The following is a 17,379-nucleotide window of genomic DNA, read 5'->3' as shown; positions in this document are numbered from 1 at the left end:
ATATTTAAACAAACCACAGCAGATATTTCCTATTTTTCTGTTAATATATAAATAAATGAGGGCTGGATCAACATTTTTGAGCCGTACAGTGAGTTTAGCATTGGGTGATGGTGAGTAGAAATGGACTGATTTAAACAGCATGTGTATAAAAAAGGTTCCTGCATGCGAAACAAAGCCTGAGCATAAGCAACAGTCAGTGACATCGTTTTAACCACATTTCTAAATCTTTGTGGTGTTTGCTCATTTTTACAAAACAAAAATAATAAATAAGCTTATTAATCATTCATTTACTTTCTGCAGGTTGTTTCATGTCTTCAGCTATAAGCCACAGCTTCACTAATTACAGCTGGGCTCTCTTTGGTGCCACATATAGATTTTCAGGAACTCAATTAACATTTTCCTCATAAATAGTATTGATCAGGTTTTCACATCATTTATAGATGTGATGCAGATCTGTTTTATGACTTGTGGTGTGATGAGTGAGAAACAGCAGCATGACGGCTTTAAAGTGTGCTTTAGGAACACTCCTCTGAGAGCCAACGTCTTGTGTAAGAGGTTTAACTTAAGTCTGGAGAAAGTCCTTGGCACAGAGACAGGAAGTGTGTCCGGGGGTCACTTTTGACTCAAGATGTCCTTTTGCAAGTCTGCATCAGTCGTAATGTTGAGCTTTTGTGAATGTGACAGTGTGTTTAGTCAAAAATACATAGATTTAACACTCGGTAACTATCTATCTTGCAATTACTCTGAACCACAATTGGCCTCATTGGCCACTAATCAGTCGATGCCACCAGGTGTTTCTGTTTCTGACAAAACCGTGGAATTATATCAGTGTGAGCTGGAGTCAAGGAGCTGGTTTGTTTGTTCGTTGGCTGAGGAAACGCTGCCATGCTGCTGTGGAGGGTTACGGTGTGTTTAGCTATGCTAGCTGTCATCAAAACCTGGACATCTGCTGTGTGATTTAATGCAGTAACACAGACATACTGAAGTTATTCCTCCAGTCAGACCAGAAACACTCAGCTCTATATATAGATACAGATCATTACTCTATTGATCCCAGAGGGAAATAGTTAAGCATGTAGCTGTAAGCTAGCAGTTAGCTGTAAGTTAGCAGCAGATGCTAGCAAACAATCCTTTCTCATCAACAGTAATGGACCAAGCCGGAGATGTGCACAGCGTAACTCGTAGTAATGCATGTGTTCCGTTAATTACTGCGTTTTAAACATTTTGGATATATTAACCTCATTAAACAATTGTACCTGGAGACCTCCATCTTTACGGAAACACACCTTATCCACACAGCTGCAGGTTGTCTGAGTTACAGAACGGAACCGTTCAACTAGAAAGCTTCAGCTAACAAAGTAATGTGGGAACAATAATGTTCATCTTTCAGAAAGGAACAGCAGTAACTCCTTAGAAGTTGGAGTACGTCATCTTCGTTAGCTAAGCTGTTAGCGTTAGCTGCTGCTAAAGGAAGAAATAAATCAATAAATAAACCATGAGGAGTTATTTCTCAGATGCTTCCATTTCCCTGCTCTGAAGTTCAGGCTCTGAGAGTTGGAACTGATCCTCTTTGTGGCTCAGTTCCTTCAGTCCAGCGTTGAACTGGACCAAGTTGTTAAAACAGTAGGATAAAGCTAACTCTTTAGCTAACTCTGCTGGAACATTAGCCTCAGATATAGTTTATCCACTGGGCTCTTATATCCTCTGAGGCTGCTGCTGGATGGAAGATGCATGCTCCTCAGTACAGCTGACAGCAGAACATTTCCACCAGAAGCTGGCTTCATCCGTCCAGCAGGGTGGATGTGAGTGGGCGGGGCTTAGCAGAGGAGGCGGAGCCAACTTAAGGAATGAAAATCAGAACGGCTCGTTAAATGAGGAACTTTCAAACAAGGGACTAAAAAGAAACTAAAAGAAATACCAGGGTTGTGTTTTGGGGAGTTTTACACCTGCTGGTGATTTCAGACGCCCTTATATCTGCTCCCAGGAACAGGAAGAAGGGATTTATACACAATATATCACCTTTAAAGGTGGCTGCAGCTTTAAATCATTACATCAATTATTATCATAGTTTGAGCTGCATTTCCTACAAGAAAGATGTGCTCAAAATAAAAACATCCACCTGTACTTCAGTTTCTTTCTTACCGGACAGAACGGTGAAGACGGCAGCGAAGGCGTTGAGTTTGAGTCCGTCAATAACGTTGCTGGAGTGGAAAAGTTCCAGACACATGAGGCTGAATCCGACCACCAGCAGCAGGATGTACAGCACCTCCGACACCACCGACAGCCACAGCACTCCTGCAAACGCACAGTTACACACAAATGTCTTTATTTGCCTTTTTAAAGGAAGCAGCTGAGACCAAAACGTTAAAATTAAAGACTATAAGTAGAAGAAACACATTTTTCCGATAAATTTCGAAAATTCTTACGGTGTGGTCACATTACAGTTTAGTTTTATGGTCTGAACCAAAACAGAAATTGAGTTCTGGCTTCTTCACATGATCCACAGACAAGAGTTTGTTTCTGTCTGATCCAACCTCAGAGGACTGAAAATATCATTTCTAAATACGTTATTCGGACCACTACTTTAGGAGATTACTAATGCTAATCCATTTCAAGACAAAAAATAAAAATCAACTCCACAAACATGTTAAAACCTTTAACAGTTAAAAGCAATTTCATGACCTTTCCAGGTTTTTCAATGACTCTGGGACTGTAGTAAGTCACATGACTCTTAGAGGATCACTAATGATTCGAAGTTTTCAGGCAATTCAGATGTCACACCATACCGGTATTTATGAAATATCGATATTGTGCTAAAATATCGTGACCAGATCAGCCAGCTGAGGAAAAATAAATAAATTAAACGCAGATTTTTTTAAGTTCCTTTTCTCAAATTGCCAAAAAATAAAGAAACAAAAAACCCCAATAAACAAAGACGAGTTAGTTCACTTTATTCTTTTGATATTGTGATAATATTGTTATCGTGAGTCCTTCTGGTAATGATTATCTTTCAATGAATCTTAGATAAACTGACAGTTTAATTGGTCCTTTATCAGGATTTCGTGGATTTACGAACTTGTTTTTTCCGTGTTTTGTTCCTATTCTGTGGTATTTAATCTTCGGTTTAAATTACGATTTATTCTGTTTATATTTGTCTTTTTGTTTGTATTTACTCCTTGATTTTTTTGTGTGTTTTTTATTTCTTAGTTCTTTGTTTTACTCTTTTGTGTTCGAGTTCGTAGCTTCTTCGAACTTTTTTTATTTTGTCTTTCATTCGGGTTTCTGTGGTTGTCCTATTTCTTGGTTGGTCTCTGTTCTATGTTCACATTTGGTATAATGTTTTAGCTCATACTTTGTGCTGTGCTTTCGATCCTTGTTCTCGTCATTACTCTGAATTAAACTCAGTTAAAATGCACATCTGTCTCCAACAACCAGCCACAGCTGCAGCCACTTCCTGCTTTGTTCCCCTCAGTATATTCGCTCCTTTGCCAAACTCACTGTCAGATCTTCACCGTTTCAGCTTCATAGTTTTTCTCAGTTCTTTGCTTTTCCGTTTTCTCCATCAGGTTTGTCAGGATTTTATTTCAACGTTTTTTTCAGCTATTTATTCTCTTTAAATAAACTTTACGTCAGCTTTCCATCAGCCTCCAGTCCACCCTTCTGCATAATGTCCTCATCTCTCCACCTTCTACAGACCGTAACTGTGTCTTTGAGTTTTTGTGATTTGGTTTTACTCTGACTTTTGGTTTCCTCTGTTATTTCCTGTTTTATTTCGATAGATCCTGCTCTTTTTCTTCACTTCTGTTAGTTTCACCACCGCCTTGTCACACCTGGTTTCTGTTGCTGGTTCTCCTGGTTTCCTTTAGTTCATTGGAGGTCATTTCCTCGTTGTTCCCTGCCGTCTTTTCTTTGTTTCCAGCTCCTTTGTCAGTCCTACAGTTGTTTCTTGTAACTTTTTTGTTGATAAGTTTGCTCACCCTGCTCCAGCAGCCTTTAGTTCCTGTAATAACAGCCTGTAATATTCCCTATTCTCCCCCTCATTCAATAATCCTGCATTTGGGTCTGCTTTTTACCAACCGTGACGCATGATAATATTGTGATTTGGTCTCGGCTGATAAAATGACAAATATTAAATGCAGTTTTTTTTTTCTTGTTGAAAATGAAAATCAGAATCAGTGATCATGATAAAATCTCAGCAGTGATTTCAGGCAACTTTTAGTTTACTTTCAGTGTCTTTGGCCTTCCCTCCTGTCTTATTTTTACAGGAAGTGTCCGTTTTTGGTTCTTGGTCTTAGTTTGACCGATTAACCCGCAACTTATCAGTAATTCTCCTGTAAATAAAACTCTCTGGTTTGCTTTGTTTGCTGCCAGATCTTCATCATAACGTCACCATGTCTCTTGGTCCTGCGCCCAAGCTCCCATCAGTCAAGCTTCGACACCAGAGTTCGGTTTCTTCTTTATCTTTACTCCGTATTTTGCATTTATTAAAGTAACTTTTTCTTCATCTGCCTGCATCTACTGTGTTCAGGTCCTTTTCTTCCTCCTTTAGCCTTGGATGGATGATGGATGGATAGATGGATGGATGGATAGATGGATGGATGATAGATAGATAGATGGATGGATGATAGATGGATGGATGGATAGATAGATGATAGATAGATGGATGGATGATAGATAGATGGATGGATAGATAGATAGATAGATGGATGGATGATAGATGGATGGATAGATAGATGGATGGATGGATGATAGATGGATGGATAGATGGATGATAGATGGATGGATGGATAGATAGATGGATGGATGAATAGATAGATAGATAGATGGATGGATGGATAGATAGATAGATGGATGGATGGATAGATAGATAGATAGATAGATAGATAGATAGATAGATGGATAGATGGATGGATGGATGGATGGATGGATGGATAGATGGATGGATGGATAGATGGATGGATGATAGATGGATGGATGGATAGATAGATGGATGGATGAATAGATAGATAGATAGATAGATAGATGGATGGATGGATGGATGATGGATGGATAGATAGATGGATGGATGGATGGATGGATAGATAGATAGATAGATAGATAGATGGATGGATGATGGATGGATAGATAGATAGATGGATGAATGGTTGGGTAGATAGATAGATAGATAGATAGATAGATAGATAGATAGATAGATAGATAGATATTTTCTTTTGCTCTGACCTTTTGCTCTGCTTGGTCTTACCCACATGCATTTACTTTCTCATTCCCTGTGTTTTCTGTTTTAGTTTTTAGCTATTTTCTCAGTCTTGAACTCGGCCCACTTTCTTGTTTATTCTGTCTTAGTTTCAGCTCCCCTGTTTGGTCTTCAGCTCCACTCTCAGCTCTTCATTTACAATCACTCACAGCTGCAGTCCTTCCTCATTAGTTTCCTACAGCATATATGCTCCTTTCTTTAGTTCAGTCTTAGTCAGATCCTCGCCGCTGCTTTCATCATTGATCTTCTCTGTCGTCTGTGTTTTCCCTGTCTGGTTTGTTCTATTATTTAGTCTTTTGTTTTCCATGGTTAGTTTATGGTTTCTCGGCTCAGCTGCGCTTTTATTGGTTTCTTTTAAATAAAACTTTAGTTCAATCATCCGTTAGCCTCCGGGCTGCTGTTTCCTGCACTTGGGTTCTCCACAATCTCCCAGCAACTGCAAGAAAAGATGCTTTTTAGAGGTGAAACACCGGAGTCGACCTTCACTCCTGGCTGTGGAAAATACAGACTAAACATGGCAACATTCTTGTCCTTCAGGGCAGAGACACGTTGTCATATTTTCTCTTTTTCTGCAGTCGCTCATTCATCTGGAGTCCGATAACCGACAAAACCACAGACGAAGGTTTGATGGATCCCCAGAAAACGATAATCTCTCTCCACATGAGCTCAGAGCTCAACACACAAGTGAGATATGTGTTTCTGATCAGGCCACAGGAGCTGGAGAGAGTGTGTTTGATGCCACCTCTGCAGAGCCTTGTGGTCAAACAGAGAGGAAGGAAATCCCATCAGAGCTGAAAGGGCCATTAAAGAGGATGATGAGCAGGTATTACAACGCTGCACACCCTGCAACATTTTGACAGCAGAGAAAACTCGCACCATCAGATCTCACATTTTCTCCACATGCATCATCTCTGAACGGCGGCTCTCAATGAAGAATTAAACAGGATTATCTGCTGCATGCTGATCTGTTGGGGATGTAGATGAGGTGGAAGAACGAGCCACAGGCTGAGCTTTCAGTGCTGGAGAAGCTGCAGAATCCCTGAGCTGCCAGTGCTGATCACTAATTTTGGGTCAAAGCCACGTTTTTATAGATTCAAAGTGCTTTGAAAAGGCACTGAAGGGTGATGATAGACTTTAAAACAACTGCTAAATTACACATGAATCTCCTGAGGGAAAGTTTTTACATAAGTTATCAGCATGTTGTCATCATTAACGCCCATCTTTTCTATTCTAATGGAGCTTTTTCTCCCCCTCCAGCTCTGAACTGTCATCCGTGTCATTTCCTACTTTTAAAGTCTGAAAGCTTATGTTTTCTTGTCTTTATCGCACGTCAGTGTCATATGTGTCACATCAGGGAGCTAAAACTGCTGGAACTCATAATCATTCATTTGATTTCACACCTCCTCCGTGAAGCTTTAAGAAGAAGCAGTTTGTCCCGGTTATGGTGGAAGAAAACCCAAAAGCAGGACTGAGGAGGAGGAGGTGAGGACGGGCTTTTAATCAATCAGACTGAGGCATGAAGAAAGGAAGCAACAGAGAAAAGGAAAAACACTGATCCAAGAAGGACCAACTGAGAAATAATTACAAATGTACAGCAGGTGAGGCAACCAAAGGAAACCAGGTGTGACAGGGAAGCTGTAAGCTAACAGAAGTGAACAAAAGATCAGGATTTAAAAAATAAAACAGGAAGTAACGCGAAACACAGGAAAAAAAACACCATTACAATTTGTATTTCAGGCAACAACAAAAACAAAATCTAAAAATCATAATGATTGTACAAAACTCCTAATTCAGCCCTCACTTCTTTGTATTTTCATTCCTGCTTTTTCCCTCATCTTCAGTCCTTGTACCTGAGCATTTTCAGAGGAATGTGTTTTTCTTTGTTGACCCACTTAACTCTGAAGCATTCAGGCAGGAAAAAGGCTCCTAACTCAAGGGATGAACCAGTGTTGTGTCGACACAGAACAGACAACTTAGCAAAGAAGCCATTTTAAACTGGATCTTTAGGCACTTTGTTACAAAGACACATCATTTGTTCCCATTTCTTTAGCTGCATCTATGAAAAACAGCAAAGAAAACACAGTTTGACAGACAGAAAATAGGATTTCTGCAGCAACAAGGTGATTCCCAAAGAGCTATTAGCTGAAAACTTGGCATATCTCAGCATGGTGTGCAGTGTGTCCTTAAAACATTTGAGGAAACTGGACAAGTGGAGGACAAAAGAAGAAGTGTCAGGCCTAAAAAACTATCTCCAGCAGATGAACAGGATCTGAAAGTGATGTCCTTAAGAAAGAGGAAAAAATCCAGCTGTGACCTGACAGGACCTGAGAGATGCATCTGGACCTTCAGCTGATCCATCTACTGTTGGCCCAAGCCTCATCAGAAATGGTCTCCATGGATGGGTGGCTGTCAAGAAGCCGTTCTTAAGGAAGGGAAACAGGGAGAAAAGGCTGAGCTGTGCCAAATGACACAAGAAGTGGACTGAAAATCAGTGGCAACAGGTCTTATGGAGGGATGAATCCTCCCCAGAGCCCGGACCTCAACATTATTGAAGCAGTGTGGGATCATCTGACAGAGAACGGAACAAAAGGCAGCCCACATCCAAAGAAGAGCTTTGGGATGTCCTTCAAGAAGCCTGGAGAACTATTCCTGAAGACTCCTTAAAGAAATGACAGAAAGCTTGTCTCAGAGGGTTCAGGCTGTGTTGGAGAATAAAGGAGCTCAGACCAGAGATTCACTTTAAAGCTGCTCAGAACTGAACAAACTCTGTTTTTGCTTTATATTCTGTAGTTATATTAATGTTTGAACAAGTAGCAGCAGTCTATAACTTCATGTGAGCGGATTCAAGGCTTCTGCTCAGTGCTGAACCTCAGATGACAAAGTGGAAATTAACTGCAGAGTTTTGGGAGTAGAAACTAAACAACCAAGTTATTGGACACCCCAGAAATGTGTAATTTTGCTTGTCCGGTCCACTGAATTGCCTCTGGTGGGATATGAAGTGCTGCAGAGGAAAGAGCAAAACTGTGCTGTGGGTGAGGTTTTTTAAGAAATGTGCTGAGTCGTGTTTAGCTGCAAGCCGAGCTGCTGTTGATTCACTAAACCACAGCAAACATGTTTCAGTCTGCTGTTTTCTTTAATATGTCGTATTTACTTCATACAACATGCTCTAATTATGAATTCAAACAACTTCAGCTTGAGATCAAAGATCAAATGTACAAAGCTCCTTCTTTATATTGAGCCTGCAGGTCGCATGCTTCACATCTTCAGCTCATCTCAGTCGCTGCAGCTTTTATTTCCAGCCAGCCGACAGAAACGACTTCCAGGGGCATAAAACGCCTGTGAGGGAAGTTCACAATGCAGCAATATTGGCCTAAAATAATTGTCTCCCCCATGTCTGTCTTATTGAATATGTATCAGCAGAGTGAACTGACTTCAGTGAGCTGCAGACGGTAAATAAAACGTGTTGTGAGGGACTCCGCCGGCACTCAGCTGATAACAGGAAGGAGGCTCATCAGACCGAGCCTCATCACAAATGGATGTAATTACAGCTTTAATTACAGTGTGTGTGTGTGTCAGTGGTGCGTTTCTGTGTGTGATTCTTATTTAACACCATTTTTCTCTAAACATTCCCATGTCAAGAATGGAGATTTAATTAGATTTAGACCCACAGGGAAGATCCTCACGCTGTAGATTATTTGTTTGGTTAATGTAGCGCTGCATTTAGCAATAAGGACATTTTTAATAACTTAGTAATAATCTATTTTGTGTTTGCAACCATTTATTTATGTCAACACTTAAAGCAAGACTAAAGAAGTTTTAAACCCTAAAACTAGCAGCTTCTGACTCCTTTTTGAAGTACTTTCCCCGGCCTGAAACTGCCCCGGAGCGCCCGGAGGCTGAGATACCGCAGTTCATATCTTTGGTTTCCAGCCCTGCACAGCACCAACAACAAGGTAAAAACACACTTTCACCTTAAGAAAATAATTCAAACAGCAGTGGAAGATGCAGCAAAGACACGGGACAAGAATAAACATCAGATTAGATTTAACTGCTGGAGAGAGCTCGGAAAAAACAGGATGTTAGCATCATTGTTGAGTCAAAACTGTTTGCTTTGATGTGTGTGATGGTGAAGTGGTCGATGTGGGGGTTTAAAGGTGACACTTTCTGCCCTTTTTAACAATTTCACACCATTTCCTGAGGACCTAACGGAAAGTAACGTTTTTCAGAAAGTAACAACAGTAACTCGTCATCTTCATTAGCTAAGCTGTTAGCGTTAGCTGCTGCTAAAGGAAGAAATACCGTATTTTTTGGGCTATAAAGTGAAACAAAACTCAGATAAGTCAAACTTTATTCAACTCACTTGTTGTACTGCGTGACTGGTAGCGTTGAGTTTGAAATTGTAAGCGTGTCTCGTGACTACGGTGGCCCGTAATGCTCAAACCATCAAGCAGTGCAGCTTCGTAGCTTACTGAGGTCGTGCTAAAACATTTTGACAGATTTTTGAGCGCCATGTACCACATAAAATCGGTTCTAGGTCAGAAAGCACAACCAGAATTAATCCATACATTAGGCGCAGCGCATTTTAAGGCGCACTGTCGATTTTTGAGAAAATTAAAGGATTTTAAGTGCGCCTTATGGTCAACTAGAAAGCTTCAGCTAACAAAGTAATGTGGGAACAATAATGTTCATCTTTCAGAAAGGAACAGCAGTAACTCCTTAGAAGTTGGTGTACGTCATCTTCATTAGCTAAGCTGTTAGCGTTAGCTGCTAGCGTTATCTGTTAGCGTTAGCTGCTGCTAAAGGAAGAAATAAATCAGTAAAACAGTGGGATGAAAAGTGTTTGCTGCACATTCACAGTCTTTAGCTAACTCTGCTGGAACATTAGCCTCAGATATAGTTTATCCACTGGGCTCTTATATCCTCTGAGGCTGCTGCTGGATGGAAGATGCATGCTCCTCAGTGCAGCTGACAGCAGAAGCTGGCTTCATCCGTCCAGCAGGGTGGATGTGAGTGGGCGGGGCTTAGCAGAGGAGGCGGAGCCAACTTAAGGAGTTAAGTACTTTAGAGATGATATTTACTGCTCTTTCACTTACAAGCCGATACTCCCCACCAACTAGTTTAGAACCGAAGAAGCCTTTCGGATTAGAGGTGAAACGTCCAGTTGGCCTAATTTAAGATTTTAGGGTTTCCATAACCTGGATGACTAAGAATCTACACCAACATCTCAGGGCGTTGCTCACCGGTGGGTTGACAGGTCGCGTCTGGTCGTTTTATCTTATTCTTTATTGCATTTAGATCTTCTTATGAAGATGTTTTAATGTTCCAGTTGGAACATACTTGATTTCCTTGTGGAAACTTCATAAAACAAACTTGGAGATGGTACAATATTGATGTAAATATAAGGTGTCATCCTCCTTTTACTGGAGCCACAGACTCCAATAACTTCCATAAATCAAAACTGACAACACACCAAAAAAGCTTGTTTCGTATCAATCAGTACGCGTCACTTTTCCTTTATCACGTTCTTTGTCATTATAACAACAACCAAGGCCTCAGGATGCTTTCAAAGAAGAGTTTTAGGGAGTTTTAGGGAGTTTCTTTCAGGCACATGGAAGCTAGAAACTTTCCTGAGTTGCTCATGGCTGTAGAGCAGGGATACCCACATCCGGTCCCCTGGGATCCTGCAGGTTTTAGATGTTCCCCTGCTTCAGATGAAATGGATCTCTTCAAAAGATTAAGTTCTGCTACCGATGCATTGATCTGATTCAGGTGTGTTGAAGCAGGGAAACATCTAAAACCTGCAGGACAGCGGCCCTCGAGGACCAGATGTGGGTATCCCTGCTGTAGAGTATGCAGCTGTTTTATCTACATATGCAGGCTGAGTGTTGATGAAACCCTTTCCTGATCAAATGAGACCAGCAGCAGGTTGTAATATCCAGCTTTTTGGTATAAAATAACGATAGAAATGCATTAATTAATTTATTCATGAATTTTAGCAGGTTTTACCTCTTTTCTATTCTATTTTCTGGGCTTTAAACAAATCAGTATCAGTTCAAACTGCAAATGATTTGTCCTTAAATGAGCAAACATTGTGCTTATCAGACTGGACCACATGTTAGTGAGTGCTGGTGTTCTTTCAGCTGTATAAAGACCTCTCCTTTACAGACTTGTGCCGCCTCATTTAAAGACGAGGGAAGTTCTGGGGTGTTTTTTCACGTGAACCCGGTCACAGAAGTACGAACACGCAGCCTTAAAGCGAACACGTAGGTGGGATGTATTAAAAAATCCAGCTTTATGTGAACTCAATCAAAAAATCCCATTTTGCTCTCTGCAGGTTCACTCATCTGCGAACTCCTGACAAACACCGAGAGAGCTGAGAAAAAGAGACGTGTGGGTTTCCCTCGGCTCTGCGAACAGGTGGGAAGCAGCGGGGAGTGGCGGCGGCGCCTAACGACCATCATCACTCACCTCTCTCCGACGCCGGGGCCAGATCAATGAAGCTCCGACACTTCTCACCTGAGAGGGGAGAGAGCAGAGGGGGGAGAGGGAGACGGGGATCAGAAAAAGGTGAAGAAAGCAAGGTGAAATGAGCTGAGAATAAAGCAAAGGGAGGAGAGGCGAACGACAGGAGGGCGGGACGCAGGGTTGAGAATTAAAGCAAAGCGTGGAGAGAAAACGATAAAATGAGCGTTAGAGCATCAAACTGATATCAGCTAATAATGTGTCAGGCTTGCAAACAAAGATACAGCGACTCCTGAATGTCACTCAGGTGTTAATTCATTATTTACTCTGCAGCAGTTTGTCACTGTCACCTTTACTCACAACTCAGAGAGCCAGAGGTTCAAAAAAGGGCTTCAGATCGGGCTGGGAATTAGATTTTTGTCCCATCTGCTCCAAAGACAAAGTGAAGCTGTCGGATTTGAATTATCTACTAACTCTGAGGGCAGAATTTAGACAAAAAACATTCAATATATAAAATAAACCGGAGACTCTATTAACGGGAACCCATTCGATGAAGTCTGATTGGTTCCCTCAACATCATTTTCAGTGTTTGCACGACCTGAATTACAACCATAGGTCCCAAAAAGTCTGGATGCTGTGCAGAATGACTGCAGCTGGGCCTTCTTTGTTGTATTTCAAATGTTTCCAGGGCTGGAACAGATGCAGGATGTGGCTTAACTTTGTCCTGCTGAAGTATGCAAGGCCTTCCCTGAAGGAGGGAGCAGATGCTGCTCTGAAACCTGTTTATACCTTTCAGCTTTGATGGAGCCTTTCCAGATGTGCAGGTTTCCAGTTCCAGAGGCACTAATGCTTTGAACTGAGAGCTGATAACCAGCTGGATGGTCCTTCTCCTCTTTAGTCTGGAGGATGCAGCGTCCATTTTGATCCATCTTTCCCACTTTGCCTCCATTTTAAATGAGCTTCGGTCCAGAGAAGACGGCAGAGTTCCTGGATCATGTCCACATGTGGCTTCTTCTCTGCCTGATGGAGCTTTAAGCTGCATCTGATGGAGCTTTAAGCTGCATCTGAAGGAGCTTTAACCTGCATCTGATGGAGCTTTAACCTGCATCTGATGGAGCTTTAAGCTGCATCTGATGGAGCTTTAACCTGCATCTGATGGAGCTTTAACCTGCATCTGATGGAGCTTTAACCTGCATCTGAAGGAGCTTTAACCTGCATCTGATGGAGCTTTAACCTGCATCTGAAGGAGCTTTAACCTGCATCTGATGGAGCTTTAACCTGCATCTGAAGGAGCTTTAACCTGCATCTGATGGAGCTTTAACCTGCATCTGATGGAGCTTTAACCTGCATCTGATGGAGCTTTAACCTGCATCTGATGGAGCTTTAACCTGCATCTGATGGAGCTTTAACCTTCATCTGATGGAGCTTTAACCTGCATCTGATGGAGCTTTAAGCTGCATCTGAAGGAGCTTTAACCTGCATCTGATGGAGCTTTAACCTGCATCTGATGGAGCTTTAACCTGCATCTGAAGGAGCTTTAACCTGCATCTGATGGAGCTTTAACCTTCATCTGATGGAGCTTTAACCTGCATCTGAAGGAGCTTTAACCTGCATCTGATGGAGCTTTAAGCTGCATCTGAAGGAGCTTTAACCTGCATCTGTGGATGTTACGCTGAGCTGTTCCTGGAAGTGTTCCTGAGCCCAGGCAGTGATTTCCAGGCCAGAATCAGGTCTGTTTTTAATGCAGAGCTGCCTGAAGGTCACAGACATCCAGAGATGTCTCCAGACTCTCTGAATCTTTGGATGATCTGTAGATGATGGGAGATCCAAAGTCTGAGGAACATTTTTCTGAAATTTGTAGACAGTTTTTTGAAGATTGCTGCACCTCTGTCCATCTTTACTTCTGAGAGACTCTGCCTCTCTAAGGTGCTCTTTTTATACCCAAACATCTTATTGAGCTGAGACATGTTGCTGCCATCGGATTCAAGATGAACATTTTATCTTTTACTAAAAGACTAAAATGTCTCACTTTCAACATTAGATGTTTTCTGTTCTACTGTGAATAAAACATTAGTTTAAACTCTTTCTACGCCTCAGCAGTGCTGAATTAGCCACAAATTCATAGCAAATAATGCACACAGTAGTGCCAACATGCTGCAAAATCCATGTTTCCAGAGCGTTCGAATGATAATCTGTGGTTAGAAAAGATGGTTCCACATCTGCGAAGTACTGACTGAGGGAGAGTTTTCAAATGTTGGCTTGAATAAGTGAGAATAAAAGCATTTATATGAACTTTATCCTGGTTCTACAACAGTTTAAGGCACATTTTGCTCCTGTGGCACCAGCTGAGCAGCTTCCTCTTGGCTTCATTAAATTTCTTCCCGGCTCAGAGTTCATCGGAGCTCAGCGGGACCCGGCAGGTCACAGACCAGCAGCTGCACCATGAGCCATAACTCAGCGTCTGTGGCGTCACGGACAGCAGGCAGGTCCATCCATAACCACCACGGGTACCGCCGCCCTCGCACCGCCACGCTCACTGAGCCCCACCGCCACACGCCACTGAGCCCCACCGCCACACGCCACTGAGCCCCACCGCCACACGCCACTGTCTTACGGACACTGAGGGTGATTAAAGTTTCACACAACCCCAGATGTCTGTCAGTCCGTTTTCTCTTCACCTAACCGGGGCTCACAACCCGCCGCTTCTACTTCTTCTGCCGCCGGAAGCGGCCAAAGGGGCGGGGCTTATATGTATAGCAACTAGCAGATATATATAATAATCCATCCATACATCGGTTCCCTCTTTCACCATGGATCGTACTCTGGGCAGCCTCCTTTGTGTTTCTTTGTGTTTGTGCTCTGCCATTTTCCACCTTTTTTTCCGCCTTTTTTCCACCTTTTTTTCCACCTTTTTTCCGCCTTCGGAATGCAGATCGGCCCTAATTGGCTGTCGTCGCGTCACTGCTCATTTGCATAAAGTTGAGCCTTTCTCAACTCTTGAAGCTCATGAAGCTCACAACGCCGGCTTACATTGAAAATGAATGGCAGCTGGCCGCTCACGCCACTTTTGGTGTGGTTACTTCCTCGCCATTCCTGCCTCGCCAGCACTTTTTGGTTATTATACGCACGTGCGGAGCAGGTGGCGAATGGCGAATTTTGGCCCTCCTCCTTGGGGCATGGGTGCATCACAGTTTAATTAATATAAATAATTAATTTAACTTCACAAAGGAGGAACCTCCCTTTCTGGTGAGTTGGGATTACTGCAGTATCACGTTCACTTTGTTTGGTGTATTTAACAGGATGAAGTTTAGTTCATTTCCACTCCTCCAGCAGACCTCAGTCGCCTTGTTTCGATTTGTCTCGCTAACTTTCTGTCCGCCATTTTGTTTTACTAATTTCCAAATATTGATGGATACCCGACAGCGGCGAGAACCACTTTGTTAATTCCACTTTCAAGGCTGCTAAATGGCTCTTTATCTGTCTGCAGGTTTGGGTTCAAACTCCCAAAGCTCCCAGCCGGCCTTTCCAGTGAAGTACAGCCTAAAACAGCCTAAAACAGTTGCGTTGTCATGCCGTTACGCACCAGCAGATCCGCCTTCTGCGTTGGTTTTCTTCTCCAAAGTTTCCCTTTTGTAACCTTGGTTTGTTTCTCTGAGGTTTGCATGTTTTTGGGGGGTGGGAGGAAGCCGGGGTACCCAAAGAGAACCCACTCATGCATGCAAACTCCACACAGAAAGGCCTCAGCTGGGAGCTGAACCAGGAACCCTCTCGCTGTGGCGTGATGGCGCCAACCACCACACCACCAAGATTTAACATCTAGATTCCCTCAAAACGAGGTGAAAAAGACAAATAAGAGCAGTAAAACCAATGTAGAGCACATGCTTTTATTCCCACACTAAATTCTCTCCATTTTCTGGCTATAAATGCTTTATTTTGTGACTTATTCCTATTTCTAGCCTGAGCTCCTCATATGCAAACACAGAAAATGTGGAGGATTAAAACCCAGTGAGTTTCCATCCTCTGGAGGGTGTCAGCAACAGATTTGCAGGTCCTGCTTCTTCTTCCTGTTTGTTACCAGCTGCCAACCTGCTGATTGTGTCCCACCTGTCAGCTGATTCCTTCGGTTGTTTGGCTGAATTTAACCGCTTTTCCTCCAGAAAATAGATTACCTTTAACCCTCGTGGCTTCTCACTTCTTTCAAGACAGCTGCAGCCAAAATTTGGTCCTGTTAAAAATGCCGAAGCACTCTGAACTTCTCTGTGACAGTAATCTTTTTTGAGGTTAGAAGAGAGCAAGATGGGGAAAAAACTAAAGTGTTTTTGAGCTGCAATGAAAGTGTGCTGCAGCCAAAAGGTGAGCAGCTCAGCGTCTGATTAGGACATGAATTTAAAATGTAATTAAAGAGCCAAATGACTTGTCTGTGACCTGACAGGATTAACAGCACAATCAGTATTCTTACTGAGTGGACTCCATGATGCGGTGAAATGTTCATTTCAAAGAAAAAAGAAGAGAAAAACTCCAGTTATCACATTTCTGGTTGCAATGAAACTAATTTTTCAGGCTTCAGGTGGTTTCTGGCTGCATGACTTTTTTCTCACTTTTAACCAGTCTTCATTACAATTCCCCTGCAGCACTGCAGTCTGTTTAATCAGTGATCCGGTGTCATTTGGGGGTTAATTACAGCTCTGATGAGTATAAATGGTTTTGTGAAACAGCTACAACAGCATACCTTAGCTGAGTCTTAGTCTGAATTATTCTGCTGCCAGGTAAAACTCAGAGAATGAAGGCGAACAAGATTAAAAAGCGTCAGAGTGAAGTTACAATTAGCCCCAGAAATGTTTGGACATGAGCATGATTTATGCTGTTTTAGCTTTTTGCAGCTATACAGTGAATCTGAGCTCAATCTGCAGCTTTAATTCGTCTTTTTTTTACAGTAAGAACCCACATCCATCAACAAAGAAAGGGTTTCCTCCTTTGTGGAATGCACTGGATCCACTGGATCCCACCAGGGAACCAAAAGTCTTTATTTCACTCACTAAATGAAAGCAGGAAACTCCAGTTAACTAAAAAAAATCAGAAGGCGAAAGCACGAAGGCAGAACCAGAGTGAAAACCAAGGATGAAAGCAGCAAGGAAAACTCAGGGGATTAAATCATGTCAGGACATCCATCCATTTTCTGTACCTGCTTAATCCAATTTAGGGCTGCAGGAGCCTATCCCAGCTGTCACTGGGCGAGAGGCAGGGTACCCCAGTCCATCCCAGGGCCACACAACCATGCACACACTCACTCCTACAGAAAACTTAGAGACACCAGTTAACCTAACATGCATGCTTTTGGACGGTGGGAGGAAGCCGGAGGAACTGGAGAGAACCCACACATATACGGGGAAAACATGCCAACTGTACCGCTGGGGACCAGCTGGGAATCGAACCAGGAACCCTCTGCTGTGAGGCGACGCTGCTAACCACCTCACCACCATGCTAACCACCGTACTAACCACATCACCACCATGCTAACCACTGTGCTAACCACCGTACTAACCACCTCACCACCGTGCTAACCTGCTAACCACCGTGCTAACCACCTCACCACCGTGCTAACCTGCTAAACACCGTGCTAACCACCTCACCACCGTGCTAACCTGCTAAACACCGTGCTAACC

The 17,379-nt window shown here is 42.5% G+C and overlaps 1 protein-coding gene across 1 annotated transcript in view; it reads right to left on the bottom strand.

The window, feature by feature from the left end:
* Positions 1–17,379, bottom strand: part of gsg1l (gsg1-like) — a 37,509-nt gene that overhangs the window by 11,516 nt on the left and 8,614 nt on the right. The window contains exons 2-3 of the mRNA XM_072369560.1: positions 11,723–11,770; positions 2,143–2,295 (exon numbers count right to left, since the gene is read on the bottom strand). Coding sequence (XP_072225661.1) covers positions 2,143–2,295; positions 11,723–11,770 — 201 coding nt within the window. The remainder of the gene's footprint in view (positions 1–2,142; positions 2,296–11,722; positions 11,771–17,379) is intronic.

The sequence above is a fragment of the Leuresthes tenuis genome, unplaced genomic scaffold (genome assembly GCF_036924035.1).
Source record: "Leuresthes tenuis unplaced genomic scaffold, fLeuTen1.0.hap1 SCAF_17, whole genome shotgun sequence".
Classification (NCBI taxonomy): domain Eukaryota; kingdom Metazoa; phylum Chordata; class Actinopteri; order Atheriniformes; family Atherinopsidae; genus Leuresthes; species Leuresthes tenuis.
This window is presented reverse-complemented; position numbering and strand designations above follow the sequence as displayed.